General features: G+C 39.1%; 1 protein-coding gene across 8 annotated transcripts in view; it reads left to right on the plus strand.

Moving 5' to 3' along the window:
• The window catches only part of exoc2 (exocyst complex component 2), a 265236-nt gene that overhangs the window by 68833 nt on the left and 180762 nt on the right, over positions 1 to 15641 (plus strand). For all 8 annotated transcript variants that reach the window (XM_072283403.1, XM_072283402.1, XM_072283405.1 and 5 more), the window contains one exon: positions 12346 to 12522. In XM_072283403.1, coding sequence (XP_072139504.1) covers positions 12346 to 12522 — 177 coding nt within the window. The remainder of the gene's footprint in view (positions 1 to 12345; positions 12523 to 15641) is intronic.

The following is a 15641-nucleotide window of genomic DNA, read 5'->3' on the forward strand; positions in this document are numbered from 1 at the left end:
GGATTGGGTGTTGTATAGTGAACCAGATTTAATTGGTGAGCTTAAGGTAATGGAATTTGTAGGAAGCAGGATCATAATCACCCTGCAGTTTAAGAGGGTGAAACTAAAATCAGATGTATCGATGTACAGTTGAGTAAAGGGAATTACTGAGGCATGAGTGCTATCCAAGTACAGATGCTGTCCAAGTTGCATGCCATCTTGGACAATCTCTCCCATCCACTACATAATGGACTGGTTGGGCACAGGAGTACATTCAGCCAGAGACTCATTCCACCGAGATGCAACACAGAGCGTCATAGGAAGTCATTCCTGCCTGTGGCCATCGAACTTTACAACTCCTCCCTGGGAGGGTCAGACATCCTGTGCCAATAGGCTGGTCCTGGACTTAGTTCCTGGCATAATTTACATATTACTATTTAATTATTTATGCTTTTATTACTATTTAGTTATTTATGGTGCAACTGTAATGAAAACTAATTTCCCTCAGGATCAATAAAGTATGACTATAACTATGACTATGAGAGAGGAACTGGCAAAAGTTGTTTGGCCAAAGAAGGGACACTAGCATGGATGATGGTAGAGCAGCAATTGCTAGAGTTTTTGGGAGTAATGTGGAAGATACAGGGTTGATGCATTCTAAAGGGAGGATGAGGCAAGCGAGGTTGACAAGAGAAGTCAAAATAGCATAAGAGCAAAAGCAAGGGCATAGATTGGAACAAAACTTACTGGGAAGCCAGAAGATTGCGAAGCTTTTAAAAACCAATTGAAGGCGACTAAAAAGTAATAAGAAGAGAAAAGACAAAGTGAAATTAAGCTGGCGAATAATATAAAAGAGGATACTAAAAATTTTTCAGATATAAAAAGAGTAAAAAAGAGGCAAGAGTGGAAAATGACACTGGAGAGGTAGTAATGGAGGACAAAGAACTGGCTCGTGAACTGCATATGTTGCTGGGGTTAGGGATTTCTCAGATCGGGTCCACAACATTCTAAAGTGGGGAGTAAGTCATGGTACACATTGATACCAATGACATAAGTAGGAAAAAGGGCTGAAGTCCAGAAGGGAGTTAAGTAGAAAACTGGAAAAAGCAGGACCTTGAGCATTGTAATCTCCGGATTGCTGCCCATGCCATTTACCAATGAGGGTAATACTGGGATGATGTGACAAATTAATGAATGGCTGAGATATTGGTGCAGGGGGCAGAGTTTCATCTTCTCGATCATTGAGAAGGGTACGACCTGTACAAAAAGGGCGGGTTATGTGTGAACTCAAGGGGGACCAATATCCTTGCAAGTAGGTTTGAGGGAGGGTTTGAAGAAATCTGGCAGTGTGATAGGAACTGGAGTGATAAGACTAAGGATGGGGAAATTACTAAACAAGTAGATGAAGTGTGTAGTGAGATGGTGAGGAAGAATAGGCAAATGATAGGACAAAATTGCAGTCAGTGGGATGAGTTTAAGTGTACATTGGGGGCAAAATCAGAAAGTGTGATGTATGCAGGATTGAAGGTATCATATTTAAATACAGTATATGAATAAGATATACCAGTGATTCCCAATGGAGACGGTTACATGCCCTCAGGGCATTATGGGAAATAGAAGTTGTTGGGGGCATTCAAGGTTAAGCGGCACCTTAACTTGACCTGACTAACCGTGTCAACTTGCTGCTGTTGCCAACATCTGAAAGGCCTTCCCAGTTTGTGTTAATTTTTAATTTTAATTTAGCCCTGTTAATAATACATGAATACGTATGGAACTATCTGAGTCTGAAGGCGGTGAAGCCTTGAAATCTAATCCTGCTAAGAAGCAGAAACTACAGAAAATGTGTCAATACAATGTTGAGTACCTGGAGTGTGGTTTTACTCCATTCCCGTCAGGTTAGTGACACCTCGTGTCTCATTTGTAATACTGTACTGTCTAATGAAGCCATGAAACTATCAAGATTGTAAGAACACTTACGTAAAACACTACTGAACAGGCTACTTATGGTATTACTCAGTTCCTGAAGATGAAAGAAGCATGTGAAAAGTGTTACACATGCGAATCATTTGCCAAGAAAGCTAAAAATGACCTTGATAGTGGTCTCATTGCTTCTTATAACATTTCCAAAATGATAGTGAAGTGTGGGAAATCTCATTCCAGTGGTGAAAGACTAATAATGCCTGCTGTATCAGAAGTGCTCGCCACTGTTCTCAAGATGGCCCCCAGTATTTTCATATCAATTCCTCTGAGAAATAATTCTGTAGCTTGTCGTATTGATGAAATGAGTAAAGACATCGAGTATCAACTATGTACAGAGCTACAAAAAACTGAATTTGGGATACAACTCGATGAGTCAACTGTGCGAGACATGAGGCATTGCTAATGGCATATGCACGGTTTATCAAAAATAGGAAAGTTTATGTAGAAACTATCTTTTATAAAAAGTTAAAAACAAATATCAATGGCAAATCAATCTATGATGAGCTCAAAATGTATATTGAGGGTAAGAGTATTCCAATTAGGAACATGATTTCTTGTGAAACCAATAGAGCACCATATATGACAGGTCACCATGCTAGTTTAGTGGCATCTATGAGAAAAGAAATTCCCAAGTCTGTTTGAAATCCGTTGTGTAATTCATCGTCAACAGCTTGCAGCCAAAAACCTCAGCCAGCAACTTTTTTTTGAAGTATAGCTGTTGTAATAGATAAATATTGATCCCAAAGGAAATTACTGTGTCACAGTAGCATTACAAGTGCACAGATATACAAATATTAGAAGGAGAGTAAGAAAGAATGAAAAATAAATGACCTCAAACAGTCAAACAGGAGGGGGTCATCACTTTTCCGACTATAGGTTGACTCATTATAGAGTCTAATGGCCAAGGGTAAGAATGACCTCATATAACACTCTTTGGAGTAGCACAGTTGTCTCAGTATATTTCTAAAAGTGCTCCTTCGTTCAACCAAAGTGGCATGCAGAGTGTGAGAAACACTGTCCAGAATTGCCAGGATTTTCCGTAGGGTCCTTTGTTCTACCAGAGCTTCCAGTGTGTCCAGTTTGACTCCTGTAAAAACCAGCCTTTCTAATCAGTTCACTGAGTCTGTTGGCGTCACCTGTATCGATCCATTGCCCCAGCTGTACTGATAGAACATGTGAAGGAGAAGTCTGCATACTCCAAAGGACATCAGTCTCAGGAAGCAGAGGTGACTCTGGCCCCTCTTGTACACAGCTTCTGTGTTGGTGCTCCATTCAAGCCTGTCATTGAGGTACTTGTAGGTCCTCACCACATCCACGTCCTCAACATCAATAGTACCAGGTAGCAATGTAAGCTTAGTCTTCGTAAAGTCCATCACTGTCTCCTTTGTCTTACTGCTGTTGGGCTGTAGATGATTCAGGTTGTATCATTTGACAATATCTACTATCAACAAAATTAAAGCTCATCCATTAAATAGCAGAATATTTCACCAGTTATGCCAAAATAGCAGTGAATAGAGTTTAAACATTTATTTCTTCACACCAAAGTGTGTTGGCTGTTAAAAGGCTGCTGCTTAAAATGTTTCTTTAATCTTTTTGACACTGGTTGAATTTTTGCTCAAAATCGAGAAGAGCTTGGGAATCAAGATTGATTTTCTATGTAGAGATGTGGCATACCTAGCCGATCTGTGTGACAAAATGAACATTCTAAATATGAAACTGCAGTGTGAGAATTTCTATCTAATCCAGGCAAAAAGACCACAAAATTTGAAATGTATAAGCAAAGCACAGGGAGACTAATATTCTCACAGTTTCCCTGCATGGAAAGTATGGCACTCCCTTTCACAACAGTGATTTGCAAGAGTACTGCTTATACCTGCAGTCACAGAAGAAGGATTTTTAGAATCATTTCAGGGATTTAACAATCTAGAAATTCCAAACTGGGTAATTAACCCATTTCTTTGCTAAACAGAAGAACAGAAAGAGAGCTTGCAAGAAGAAATTATCAAAACTCAGGATGATGAAGCAAAAATGCTTGTCAAAAATGTTGGCTTTTGTGGTGTGGTCTTTGAAGAAGAGCCAAACTGCTCTTCATTGTATTTTTGTCCTCCTACCTTGTTGACAGAGGCTTCAGTGCAGTGAACTACATACACACAAAAAAAAAGAATCTGCATGGACGTTGTTACATGTGGAGGCTTACAGCTTTTGCTGTCACAACTTGAACCAAATATTTCATTTCTTGCTAAAAACGATCAAGCTCAAAAAGCTTGATATTAAAGCTGCTATACACTGCACAGGTACCATGTAAGCTGGGTTTAAAGACAAATGAAAATTTTGAAGCAATCATTTTTCTCATGTGGCAAATGGTAGAAATGTTTTTGCACTATAGGGATACTAGGAAGTATATTGTGCCTCAGTGGGGCGATGTCAAGTGTGAATGCTTTGGGGTGGGCGTTGGCAAGTATGAAAATGCTTTAGCGGGATGTTGGGCTAAAAAAGGTTGGTAAACACTGAGAATATCTTGTACTGTAGTTAGAAATGAGCAGGTGTTACTTTGTGGGCATCACTGAATCATAGTTGAAAGAAGATCAAAGTCAGGAGGTTACCATCCAACATACACATTCTATCAAAAGCACAGGCAGGTAGGGTTGGGGCGACTCAGTTTGTTTAAAAAAAAAGAAAAAGAGGCATAAAATGAGAAGATATAGTCTTCTTGTGAGTAGAGTTAAGAAATTGTAAGGGTAAGAAGACCCTGATGGAACTTATATACATGTGTACACCCCTTTTTAGAGCAGCTTGTGATTGAGCCGTCTAGGGAAAATGCAATTATGGGTTAGGTGTTCTGACCTCTAGAGGCGCTGTTCATTTTGTATCCAGTAAAATAGATAGCGTCCTGATTGTATCACCACCTGGTACGGGAACTGCACCAACCATGATCGCTGGGCACTGCAGAGAGTAATACAGACAGTCAGCCCAGCGCATCTGTGGATGTGAACATTGAGGACATTTACAGCAGTATGTGTGTAAGGAAGCCCTGGAAGATCATTAGGGACCTCAGTCACCCCAACCATAAACAGCTTCAGCTACTTCTGTCTGGCAAATGGTACCACAGCATTGAAGCCAGGACCAACAGGCTATGGGACAGCTTCTTTCTACAAGCCATTAGATTTATAAGTTCACATTTCTGTACATTGTGATGGAGTAATAATGCAAAGATTTTTACTCCCTCACGTTGTGGGATAGATGTAAGATTTGAATAAATAAATTCAATAAATTCAAATGCAATAAATTCAGTTCATTTTGAAGGAACATCATTTCCAGATTTTAAGTTTTTTTTTACATCATTTCCTGTGCGGGATAATTTGGATTTAGACTTGAAGCACATAGGGTAGAAAGGCATCCATCTCCTTCTACTCTATTTCAAAGATTTCAAAGTGCATTTATTATCAAAGAATTTATATATTATAAGCTTGAGATTTGTTTACTTACAGGCAGCTACAAAGTAAGTAGCTCAAAGAACCCAATTTAAAAAAAAGACTTTAACCACTATGCAGAGAAAGAAGAAAAAAAGCAAAAACACATCATGCAAACAATAGAAGTAAATGACACATTCCAAGCCAGATTGAGTCCTTAGATCTGCTCCCTGGAGCAGCTGGAGTAGGCCCAAGCCTATCTCAGTTCATCATATTAGTGGGTCAAGAACGCCTCAACTTACATAGATGACAGACACCAGATCAGTTTACAGCCCCATTGCCACAGAGAAGAATGACCATCGCAGGAAAGCGAGCAAAATTAGCCCGATCCTTGCCTCCAATCCTGAACCTTGGGCTTTCCAGTATATCTGGGCCACATTTAAATTGTGCAAGCATTGGGTAGTACCTTGTTCTGTGACCCGGAATTGAGTGCAGCGACAGACTCGGCTGATTTATACTTGTGTGTACAAGCTTACGCCGTAGCCTATGCAGTTGGGCTATGCCGTTGTGAGCATTTATACTTGTGCGTTGGTGTGTCTGTGTCTCTCTGCAATTCACTGCCAAAACGCTAGTTGGCGGTAGGGTTTCTATGCCACTGTGTTGAGTTTCTTCGTGTTGAAACTCAACACGAAGAAACTCGAACTTCAGACAATGGCAACTGAAACTGAAGGAGGGTGAATTTTCTGTGCTTGCCTGGCCACTGAGAGATATGGACGAGGAAATGCGTTTCAAATATTTTCAGATGTCAGCAGGTAGATTTGACGATTTGGTTCATCATCTCCAACCATTTATTTCGCATCAGTGTACGCACAGGATCCTCCATAATTTCGGAGGTCTGTAAAGCTTTATGGAAAGCATTGCAGCCAGAGTTCCTTCCCTGCCCTTCAGTCACCCCATGCGAAGCTATTTCAATGTAGGAGGGAATGTGATGCTACCAAGCGGACCAATCACAGCTGTAGTTACATTTTGGGAGAGATGCGTGTTAGGCTCCGGCGTAGAGTACAGCGTAGGGTATGCGGCTACTGCGTACATTTGACGCTCAAGTATAAATCAGCCTTCAGGCCGCACAGCCGGAAACTGTTCTCGATCTCACCAAATTGGCTCAGCGCTTGGAGTGATCCAGCCTCGCCCCAGGGTTAGGTGGATGGGCATCAAAACCTTTCCGCATCAACTCCTCTCCAAGTCGTTCACTGCAACAGTGATAGCAATACCAACGCCATCTGCGACACCATCTTGAACACATTGTGTTTCAGCTTTGTGATGCACCCACAGAGCCCATCCTTTGAATAAGCTTTGCCTCTGGTTGCTTCTTTATTATTTGTGGTGATAGTTTAGCGCAAGTTAGTTTAGATAATGTGTTATTAGTAATGCTTTTAGTTGAATTTCTTGCCTTTTGAACTACTATGCTTTGGTAGCGCCATCTTAAACGAAGAGTTTTGCCCTTGGAACAGCAATATCTATGAGTCTTAACCTTTCTTAATATTGGAAAACATTTAGTGGATGTACTTGAAGGAGTGTTATGCTTAAGGTTTATTGCTTTTATACTATCGTGTTTTGCTTAACCCTCTGCAGTTTCACAAGGTTTTCTTCATTAAAAACCCTGACAAAAGACTCTGCCTTAGGTGATTTTTGAGAGGGCGTTTAACTGCTTCCCTAGCTTTGTACACGCATTGCAAGGGCAGTAGATGGAACAGATAACTCGCCTTCAAAGGCATCGCCCGTGAACTGGAGACGTGTCTGAACGTTGTATGCTACAGTGTCAGCTTCCAACCCAAACAGTGCCTGTCGTCGAGTTAGGTCAGAATGTGGCACATCGATCACATCTTTGCGATGCTCAAGCAAAACTACAATTAGCATTCCTCCAGCATGAGCCTGTGTCAGAGCTGAAGTGGCAAGAATGAGAGCAGAGCATGCTAAGTGCAAAATTGATATGGTAATAGAGAATGCTTATATAGACATGGAGAGAGCAAATACGGACATAGAGAAAGCGCATTTGGAGGCTACACTGAGGGTGCTCAAGGAGGGAGTGCGGAGCTGAGGCTTCCTTGGCATAGGCAAAGGTGTATGATGCAGCAGCTGACTTTGACAGTGGTGGTTGTCACTCTGGGAAAGTAACTGAAGAACTAACCATTGTTGCAAGCCCTCGAATACAGCATGGTTGCTCAATAGAGGATGAAATTGAAGCAGCAGACAGAGATAGGAACCAGCTTCCTGTCATGCTTCATGTAAATTTTTCCCTTGTTCTCCTCTTGAACTTGCATCCTCTGCTTCAAATTCAAATTCCACCCACAATTCAAAGATCAGAGTGCAAAGAGACTTTGGAGTCCTCGTGCGGGATATCCTAAAGGATAACTTTCGGGTTGAGTTTGTAGTAAGGAAAGCAAATACAATGTTAGCGTTCATTATAAGAGGACCAGAATATAAAAGCAAGGATGTAATGCTGAGGCTTTATAAGGCATTGATGAGATTGCACTTGGAATATTGTGAGCAGTTTTGGGCTCCTTACCAAAGCCCCTCAAAGATCACCTGAGCTGGAAGCCACCTTGCTGGTTTTTAATGAGGGAAAAACTTGTGAAATTGCAGTAAGTTAAGTAAAATATGTATTAGATTTAATACAAAATCGCTCAACATTTGAACATGCTAATACTGACAATTATTCTCATGATCAGTGTTAAGCAAGGTAATACACACATACCATGTTCCATAACTATGCTGTGTAGACCAGAGTGAACTCGTAGTGCAATGATGGTTACAGAGGTATAAGCAATAAACATATTTCCTTCAAAGTACATCTACTAAATGTTTACCAATATTAAGATTGCTCAAGACAAACATATATTGCTGTTTCAAGAACAAATAAAGGGTGGATGGAGATGGATGTCTTTCTGCCTTGTGTTCTTCAAGTCAAAATCTAAATGATTCCCCACAGGAAATGATGTATAAAATAAGTTTATGAACAGAAAGTGATGTTTGTACAGAACTAACTGCATACAAAACAATCAATGCCTCTAGAGGCCAAAACAGTTGCCACCTAACATCCATGCAATGTTAAACTTAATGACTGAAACTAAAAGTCAAATGATCATTTCATTAAGTCTGGCAAAACAAGGATTGTCTCTGAAAATAGTGTTACTACAGAATCTTTAAACCGTTATTGCTTCAAAAATGTTGGTCATGTTGACATATTGCTCGTGGCAATGTCTGGTGAGCAGAGCAGTGACACGATGCTGGGCCAAAATGATGAATGGGTGAGTTACCTCTGAAGTCAGCTGTAATATGTCCTCTAACTCACAGGTATCCTTTCAGAGTCAAGAAAGGAACAGAGTTTACTAGGGTAAGTTAGGGAGATGTTTCAGCTTTGTGATGCACTGTACTTCCTCTGCATACACCTGCCTTTGGACAGCAAGAAGGATTCTAACCTTTGCCCAATTCGGTTATTCGGTGCTGAGAAGTTGCTTACAAATGTACCAACCACTGCAAATGCTGTCTTTGGCTACTCCTACAATCTTCTATTTCATATAGATCCTACCTCACAGGGTCTGAAATGACCTGGGCACCAATTCTCCAGGACATCAGTCTTAAGTGTGCTTACAGTGGGCTGATGAGCACCATTGAGGCGGACTTCACCCACTGTGACCTAACCCAGGTTCAGTCATTGGGCATAAGGCACATCGTGCCAACCATTGCGCTGTTCTCCTACCTAATGTGCGTAGATGGTGTCTCAGGAAAGCAACAGGAAAATTTCAGCAAGGGGGTCAAGTGGGGAAATCTTGTCAGCTATGTCTTTAATATGTGAATGACCCTGTGCAGCTTCAGAGTTTGGGATTTCGCCCTTGTTGGGAATATGATCGCAGTCAATGAGAGTTTGCGGGGTAAGCAAACCTCCCCTCCTATTGACTCTGTGATAAATCTACTGGCTCTCATTTTGGTAACTTTTGATGTTCCAGAACACGTCTTTAGAGTATCCAGGGAAGTAGCTACCACCAGATGGATCCTCAGCTGGCTCCCTGCCATGCTCTGCTGTAGTGTGCTGGAACCATTAGTCCAAGGTACTGGCCCTGTACTTACAGCTATATCTGGGTCTAATTATTCTGACATGCCAGTAGGTTCTTGGCTCAGTTTCCTGGAGTGAACTGGTGCTGCGGCACTGTGTGTCCATTCATGTTCTACGATATATTGTTACTGTTTCTCCAGTTCTCCTTGCTACCCTCCCCAGATTCTCCACCACTCTCCAGAGGGCAGATTTGTCGACAGTCTGGACTGACACTGTGTCAGGACTTCTCTGGCCAGACTCAGCACCTCACTCAAATTATTGTCCAATAATAATTTATCACTACAGCCTGATGCAGTGAGTGAGGGCTGTGCAGTTGGTTCTGTGGTAGATTCTGTTTAAAGGTGAGCTGCTTGGTGCACAGTTCAGCCCTTGGGTGCTCTTATCAAGTGGTGAACACTCGTGTGTTTCCAAGTTGGGTGACCTTGGGCACTTCTCGCTTTCTACCTTAAGTGAGGATTCATTTTTCAAAGAAAAATGGCTGTTGTTGGAGACAGTTATTGCAGCTTGAGGACATCACACAGTGTTTTTTTAGGGTTGTAACCCATACTGAATTACCTTCAGCTGCTTCACCATAAACATCCTTTTTCATAAGCTTAAAATGGGGATGGACAGAACTGACTGTGCAATGTTCCATTTCATTTGTAATCCCCAGCAACTGAAGCAACTTATACCTACCTGGAGCAATATTTACAGTAGATGACATTTAGCCGTGACTAATAAATAGCAACACACATTCATGCTACAAAAGGGGCGGTTATTGGCATCAACACCCCGTACATGAATGAAATGACCTTCTCATTTATGCCTCAGTTTTGGGTTTCATCAGGACCACTTGTTTCCAGGCCAGAAGTGTGATTCCACTTGATATCATTTTAACTTTTGGTCAAGCATCGTGCAGCCCTGGTAAAATTGGAATCAATGGGGGTTCATGGAGGAAGTGCCCTCAATAATTGGTGTCATGCTTTGCATAAATGCAGATCTTTGTGATTGTTGAAGGTCAATCATCCCAGATCCAGGACACATAGCAAGAATTCTTCAGACTAGTGTCATAGGTGACCATTCTGATGAGATGCTGACAGTGATTGGTACCTTAGGATTTGAATTATGGTGAAGTATTGTTACTTCAGGAATAGGAAGGATAACATTTTTACAGAAATAAAGCTGTTTTGTATATAGCATTTGGCTTTGTATTAACTAAACGTGTAAATTGGGACCAGGATTTATTTCCATGATAGTGTTTACATTTTGTAAGTATTGATCTTATATTTGTTTAAGAATAATATCACACTTCTCACAATCTCACAATCTATTCTCAGTCCCAGAAAGAGGATCTGATTTTCCATAAATGTTCCAAACATGTATCCTTCTTTTCAACAGTTGCATCAAAAATAAACAGATGAAAATATCGTTATTCCCAAATAATTGATGATATCCATTTTCAGGGAGGAGAGTCCACAGATGCAAGCTATTGCTTTGATCTTTTAACTGACTGAATGTCTTGTTACTTAAGATGTCTAGGCAGTACAGACGAAATACAGGCAGTCTTTTAAGGCCATTTCTGCATAAGTCAGAAGCATCCGTTTTCTACAGCTACACAATATACAGCTACACTATTGCTCAATATACACTTTCTAAAATTATTTCATTTTATTATTACCAACCTAACACTACCCTTAATTAAAGGAATGGAAGATGTACTTTATCCAGTCATTAATAAAAATCCATGAAACATGTTGTTACTACTAGCTTGAAAAATGCTATAAAAGTGAAATGGGAGAATTTGTGTAAAGTCAAGTCATTTGTAACCCAGGGAGACCCTGTATAATTTATGCAATTTGTGTTTTAACAGCGTTAAGTGCCATGGAAATTTGGCAACATGGCAACATTGAATTGTTGGAAGAACTTTTGTGGTTTTCCATAACTTTACTCATCAGTACTTGCATCAAAATGTCTACAGTAAATGCTTTTCAAAATACAGTAGTTAATACTGTATATGGAAGGCATTTTTGTTACCTAGAAAATTTATATTTCCTGACTCCTTCAGAAGTACGGCCTGTTATGCCTTTTATATTAAGTTACTGGCCATTTTTATAATTAAATATAATTAAATAAGCTTTATAGCGTGAAGGAGACACTGAGGCACACAGACTGTGGAATACCAAGCTATCATCATTTACCTAATGTTTTTTGCAATTTTTAGAACCTAAGTAAATGAAAGCAAACTATCTCCCATTTGTAATGAAGTGAGGAATCAAATTGCTACTACATTAATATTGTTTAACGCTCGACATAGCATTTTTTTGCCTTTCTCAATAAAGAAGTACTTATCTTTTGTTCAGTGCTTTTCTGTAGTGACGTGATTATAGTTGGGGACTTGGTATTTTATGATCAGAACTATAATTTGTCTGTTTTAGTATAAATAGTGTGCTACAACTATAGTTCTATTGTTCTGCCCACTATTTTAACAATAAGTTGTAAAATAGATGATATTATTAGGCCCTTTTAAGTGATGGTGTGCATGTATATGCCTTTAGCTTCTATGTACTGATCACTTGTAAATAATTTCTGGTATAAAATCTCAGCTGTTTTGAATACTGGATGTTATTACTTCTCAATAGCTCATTAGCTCATTAACCTATCCAATTTTTAAAAAAGGAAACCTCGTGTGAGAGGAATGAAATGTGTTTTCTGTGTTCAGCTGATTTCAAACCAACTCTTAATTTTCACTAATTATAACGCTTCTGAAAGCTGAATTGTTGTCTTAAAACTTCTCATAGTTCTTGCAATGTGTGTGTAAATCTTAACTATATTGTTTTAATAATATTTTCAACAATGCTTCAAAATCTATTTTTCCCCCCAAAGGACTGTCCATATGTGGACACAACTGTTTGTTGACTGCAGAATGGATGTCTGCTAGTAAAATAGTCTGCCGAGTTGGGCCAGCAAAAAATGATAAGGGAGACATCATTGTAACCACCAAATCGGGTGGCATAGGAACTTCAACTGTTTCCTTTAGACTGATGAAGCAAGAGAAAATAGGTAAATTATTTCAGTTGATTCTGTATTTTTAATGTTCCTTTTCCAAGAATGATATCTGTCATAACTATAGTGTTTATTGTATAACTTAAAACTTGATAAGATGGTTAATTTTGAATTCTCATAATTTTTTTACTTAAATATCTGATTATTCTACAACCTCTAGTCTAGAATTTAGCACCAAAAGGCATACTATTCAGGGAGGGCTTCTTCACTTGGAGTGAAAAATGTAAAAATCCATTGTGCATGGTAGTAAACATGCATATCAATAGAAATTGGGATTCAGCGTACAAAGAAAATCTGGAAAGCTATATGACTGGAGTATAGATTTTTGATGGACTAAAATGGATTTTTGTGTATTTTCTGAATAGTTAACTGAAATGGGACAATATGCAAAGGATAGAAACCTGCTGTAGATGTTATAAAGCTTTAGTCAGGCGCCATCTGAGATTGTACATGTTGATTTGCATACTGACACAAGAGAAAGTTGTTCAGTCCTTGGCGAGGTGCTAAGCAGGTTCAGCAGAATGATACTATAGCAACATCAAATGAAGTGAAAAGATTTCTGTACAAAGCATGCACTGAATTTAAAAAAAAAAGATGGCATAAGATATTAGAGTTATTTAGAATAGATATGGTGGAAGATTTTATTTCTCTCAAAGGTAATTAAGAACATGTACGAATGAATAAGATTTTAATTAAGCTACTCAGAATGAAATTAAGAAATGTTTTCAAAAATGTGGAATTTTTGCCCGAAGAGCTCCAGATGTTGGGAGATAGGAAACTTTCATGACATAAATTGATTACTGCCTTCAGTAAGAATATCAACAGGATGTAAGGCCAGAAAATGCTGAGATGTAGATACACTGAGATCTAGTTGCAAAAGTTTGTCCAGGAGGCTGAGTAGCCACCTTCTATTCTTGACATTCCTCAGTTCCTGAGCTGTATATGCCTTCTGCTTGTAAGTGAAGATGCTGTCTGGCATTTCTGGCTTTTTCTCGTTTTTTTGCTGTTCTCAGGAAATATCAAGAGTGATGTAATTAAAAATAAAAATAAACCATTAAGGTCTTTGTTCTTGAAATCTGGCAGTTCGGATTTTCATCCATTGAGTATAGTATTGTTTTGGTTTCTCATTTGCATTCTTTTCAACATATAACATTAAACCTCCTTTCTGATTTAAGGGTTTTCAAAGTAAATGTAGAAAGGTCATTCCACAATGGTCAATTTGGCCTTTTCCTTTCTGCTGTTATATACAGTTATACTGAATTATAAGTCTTATCAAATAACCTTGATCTACTCTGGGTTTCAACAGAAATGACACTATTGTATCCAACGGTTAAACGGACTTACTGTAGATATGAAACTGAATTATTTTCCAAATCAATTTCTTTGAATATCATAAAAGGGGATTTCAAATAGTGGCGTATTAATTATGTTCCTGCAGGAAGATATTATTCATGAAAAAAAGATCTGTATTGAAGGCTGAGCAATAGAATTAGCATGAATTTAATAATGCAACATTTGTTGGAGTTTCCTCTAATGGTTTGGGCTCGAGATTAATACTTGCACAAGCTCATGGGTATAAAACAACTGCTTAGTAAGATGCTTAAAAAGTGATTGCTGCTTGTGAGGTTGTGCCACATCATGCAAGGCATCAACTTACGGAAGGAATGAGTAACTAGAGAATGTAAATGCTCACTTAATTATTAGATATACAGTTTTGATTGAGTACAAGGTTTCATTTTGTTGTTCTGTTTTGTTTTAATGTTATTTATAACCCCAGTAGCCTGGGCTATACTGCCTCCCCACAATAATTTAGTGTGACATGAAGACTGCAATCCTTGCATCGCTTGCTGTCGGATTCCACTTTGAAGGGCTTTGGTTTCTCACATGAATGATGCCATTAAATTGCTTGAATAATCATATCAAAGAATTCCCAGAATGAAGAAGTAAAAAGGACATCTTTTACCCCAGCATTTTTTAAAGAGAACAATAAAGGTTGAAGTTTACAAACTTAATATAAAATTTGCATATCATGCACTTTTAAATGCAATGCATTAATTTATTTTAAAGGCTCAAAGGTCCTGAAATGCTTTTTCTTCGCATTTCAAAATAATCAAAGATTAGCTCTATCTATCACATGTAGAGCAAAACATCAGAGCATATAATGAAATACGTCGATTTACATCAACAAACAACACAGTCTGAGGATGTGCTGGGGGAAGCATGCCTCTGGTACTAACGTAGGATGCCCATAATTTACTAGCCCTATCTTGGATGTCTTTGGATTGTGGGAGGAAACCGAAGCATGTGGAATAAACTAACAAGGAGAAAATACTCACCAGTTACAGACAGCTGTGAGAATTAAACACTCTACAGTGCGGGGTGGGGGGGGGGGAGTGGTGTGAGTGTGTGCTTGTGTGTGCACAGAGAAAGAGAGAAAACACAAAGGGACTTGGTAAAGCTGCGAAATGCAGGTCAACTGTGTTGCTGAACTTGAGATCTGTAACGTAAAGGAGAGTGAAGACAGAACTGCTTGTAGATGGTAGAAAATGCAGAATGCTGGAAGTGCTGAGTAGATCAAGCATCATATGGGGAGACAAACGATGCAAGTTGACAGAGTGCTGGAAATGACCAGAAGATTAGATCATCCCTGAAGAAGATGGCAGGGTTTGTCATCAAAACGTCGGCTTTAATCGATATCTGTACCCGACTGGAAGACCATGAAGAGTTTATTTGTCATAAATGTCAGGAATGCACTGGATCCTTTTTCAAATTGCCTATGATTGTTGACTTTGATATTGAATCCCAAAAGAAGCAACATACAGTACATGGAAGGTAATATGCTGTTCCCCAGTGCTGGAACTGTGTTTAAAGCCATTGAATATCAATCAGATTGGCATTGAGAGTCAAATTGGGATTGAGAGTTAAAGTTACTTTATAATGTTAACCAGATATTTCTGGCAAAATTAATCACCTGGGTATCCTTGGTCTTAACCTATCAGGGATATTCCCCATATTCTGTACCTTTCCCACCCTCTGTAACTTTAATTTAAATTCTCACTTTTCTTTGATGTGAAATGTTAATTTGTTTCTATTGTTTTTAATTCAAATGTCCAGCA

This window comes from Mobula birostris, chromosome 19 (genome assembly GCF_030028105.1).
Source record: "Mobula birostris isolate sMobBir1 chromosome 19, sMobBir1.hap1, whole genome shotgun sequence".
In the NCBI taxonomy this organism is placed as follows: domain Eukaryota; kingdom Metazoa; phylum Chordata; class Chondrichthyes; order Myliobatiformes; family Myliobatidae; genus Mobula; species Mobula birostris.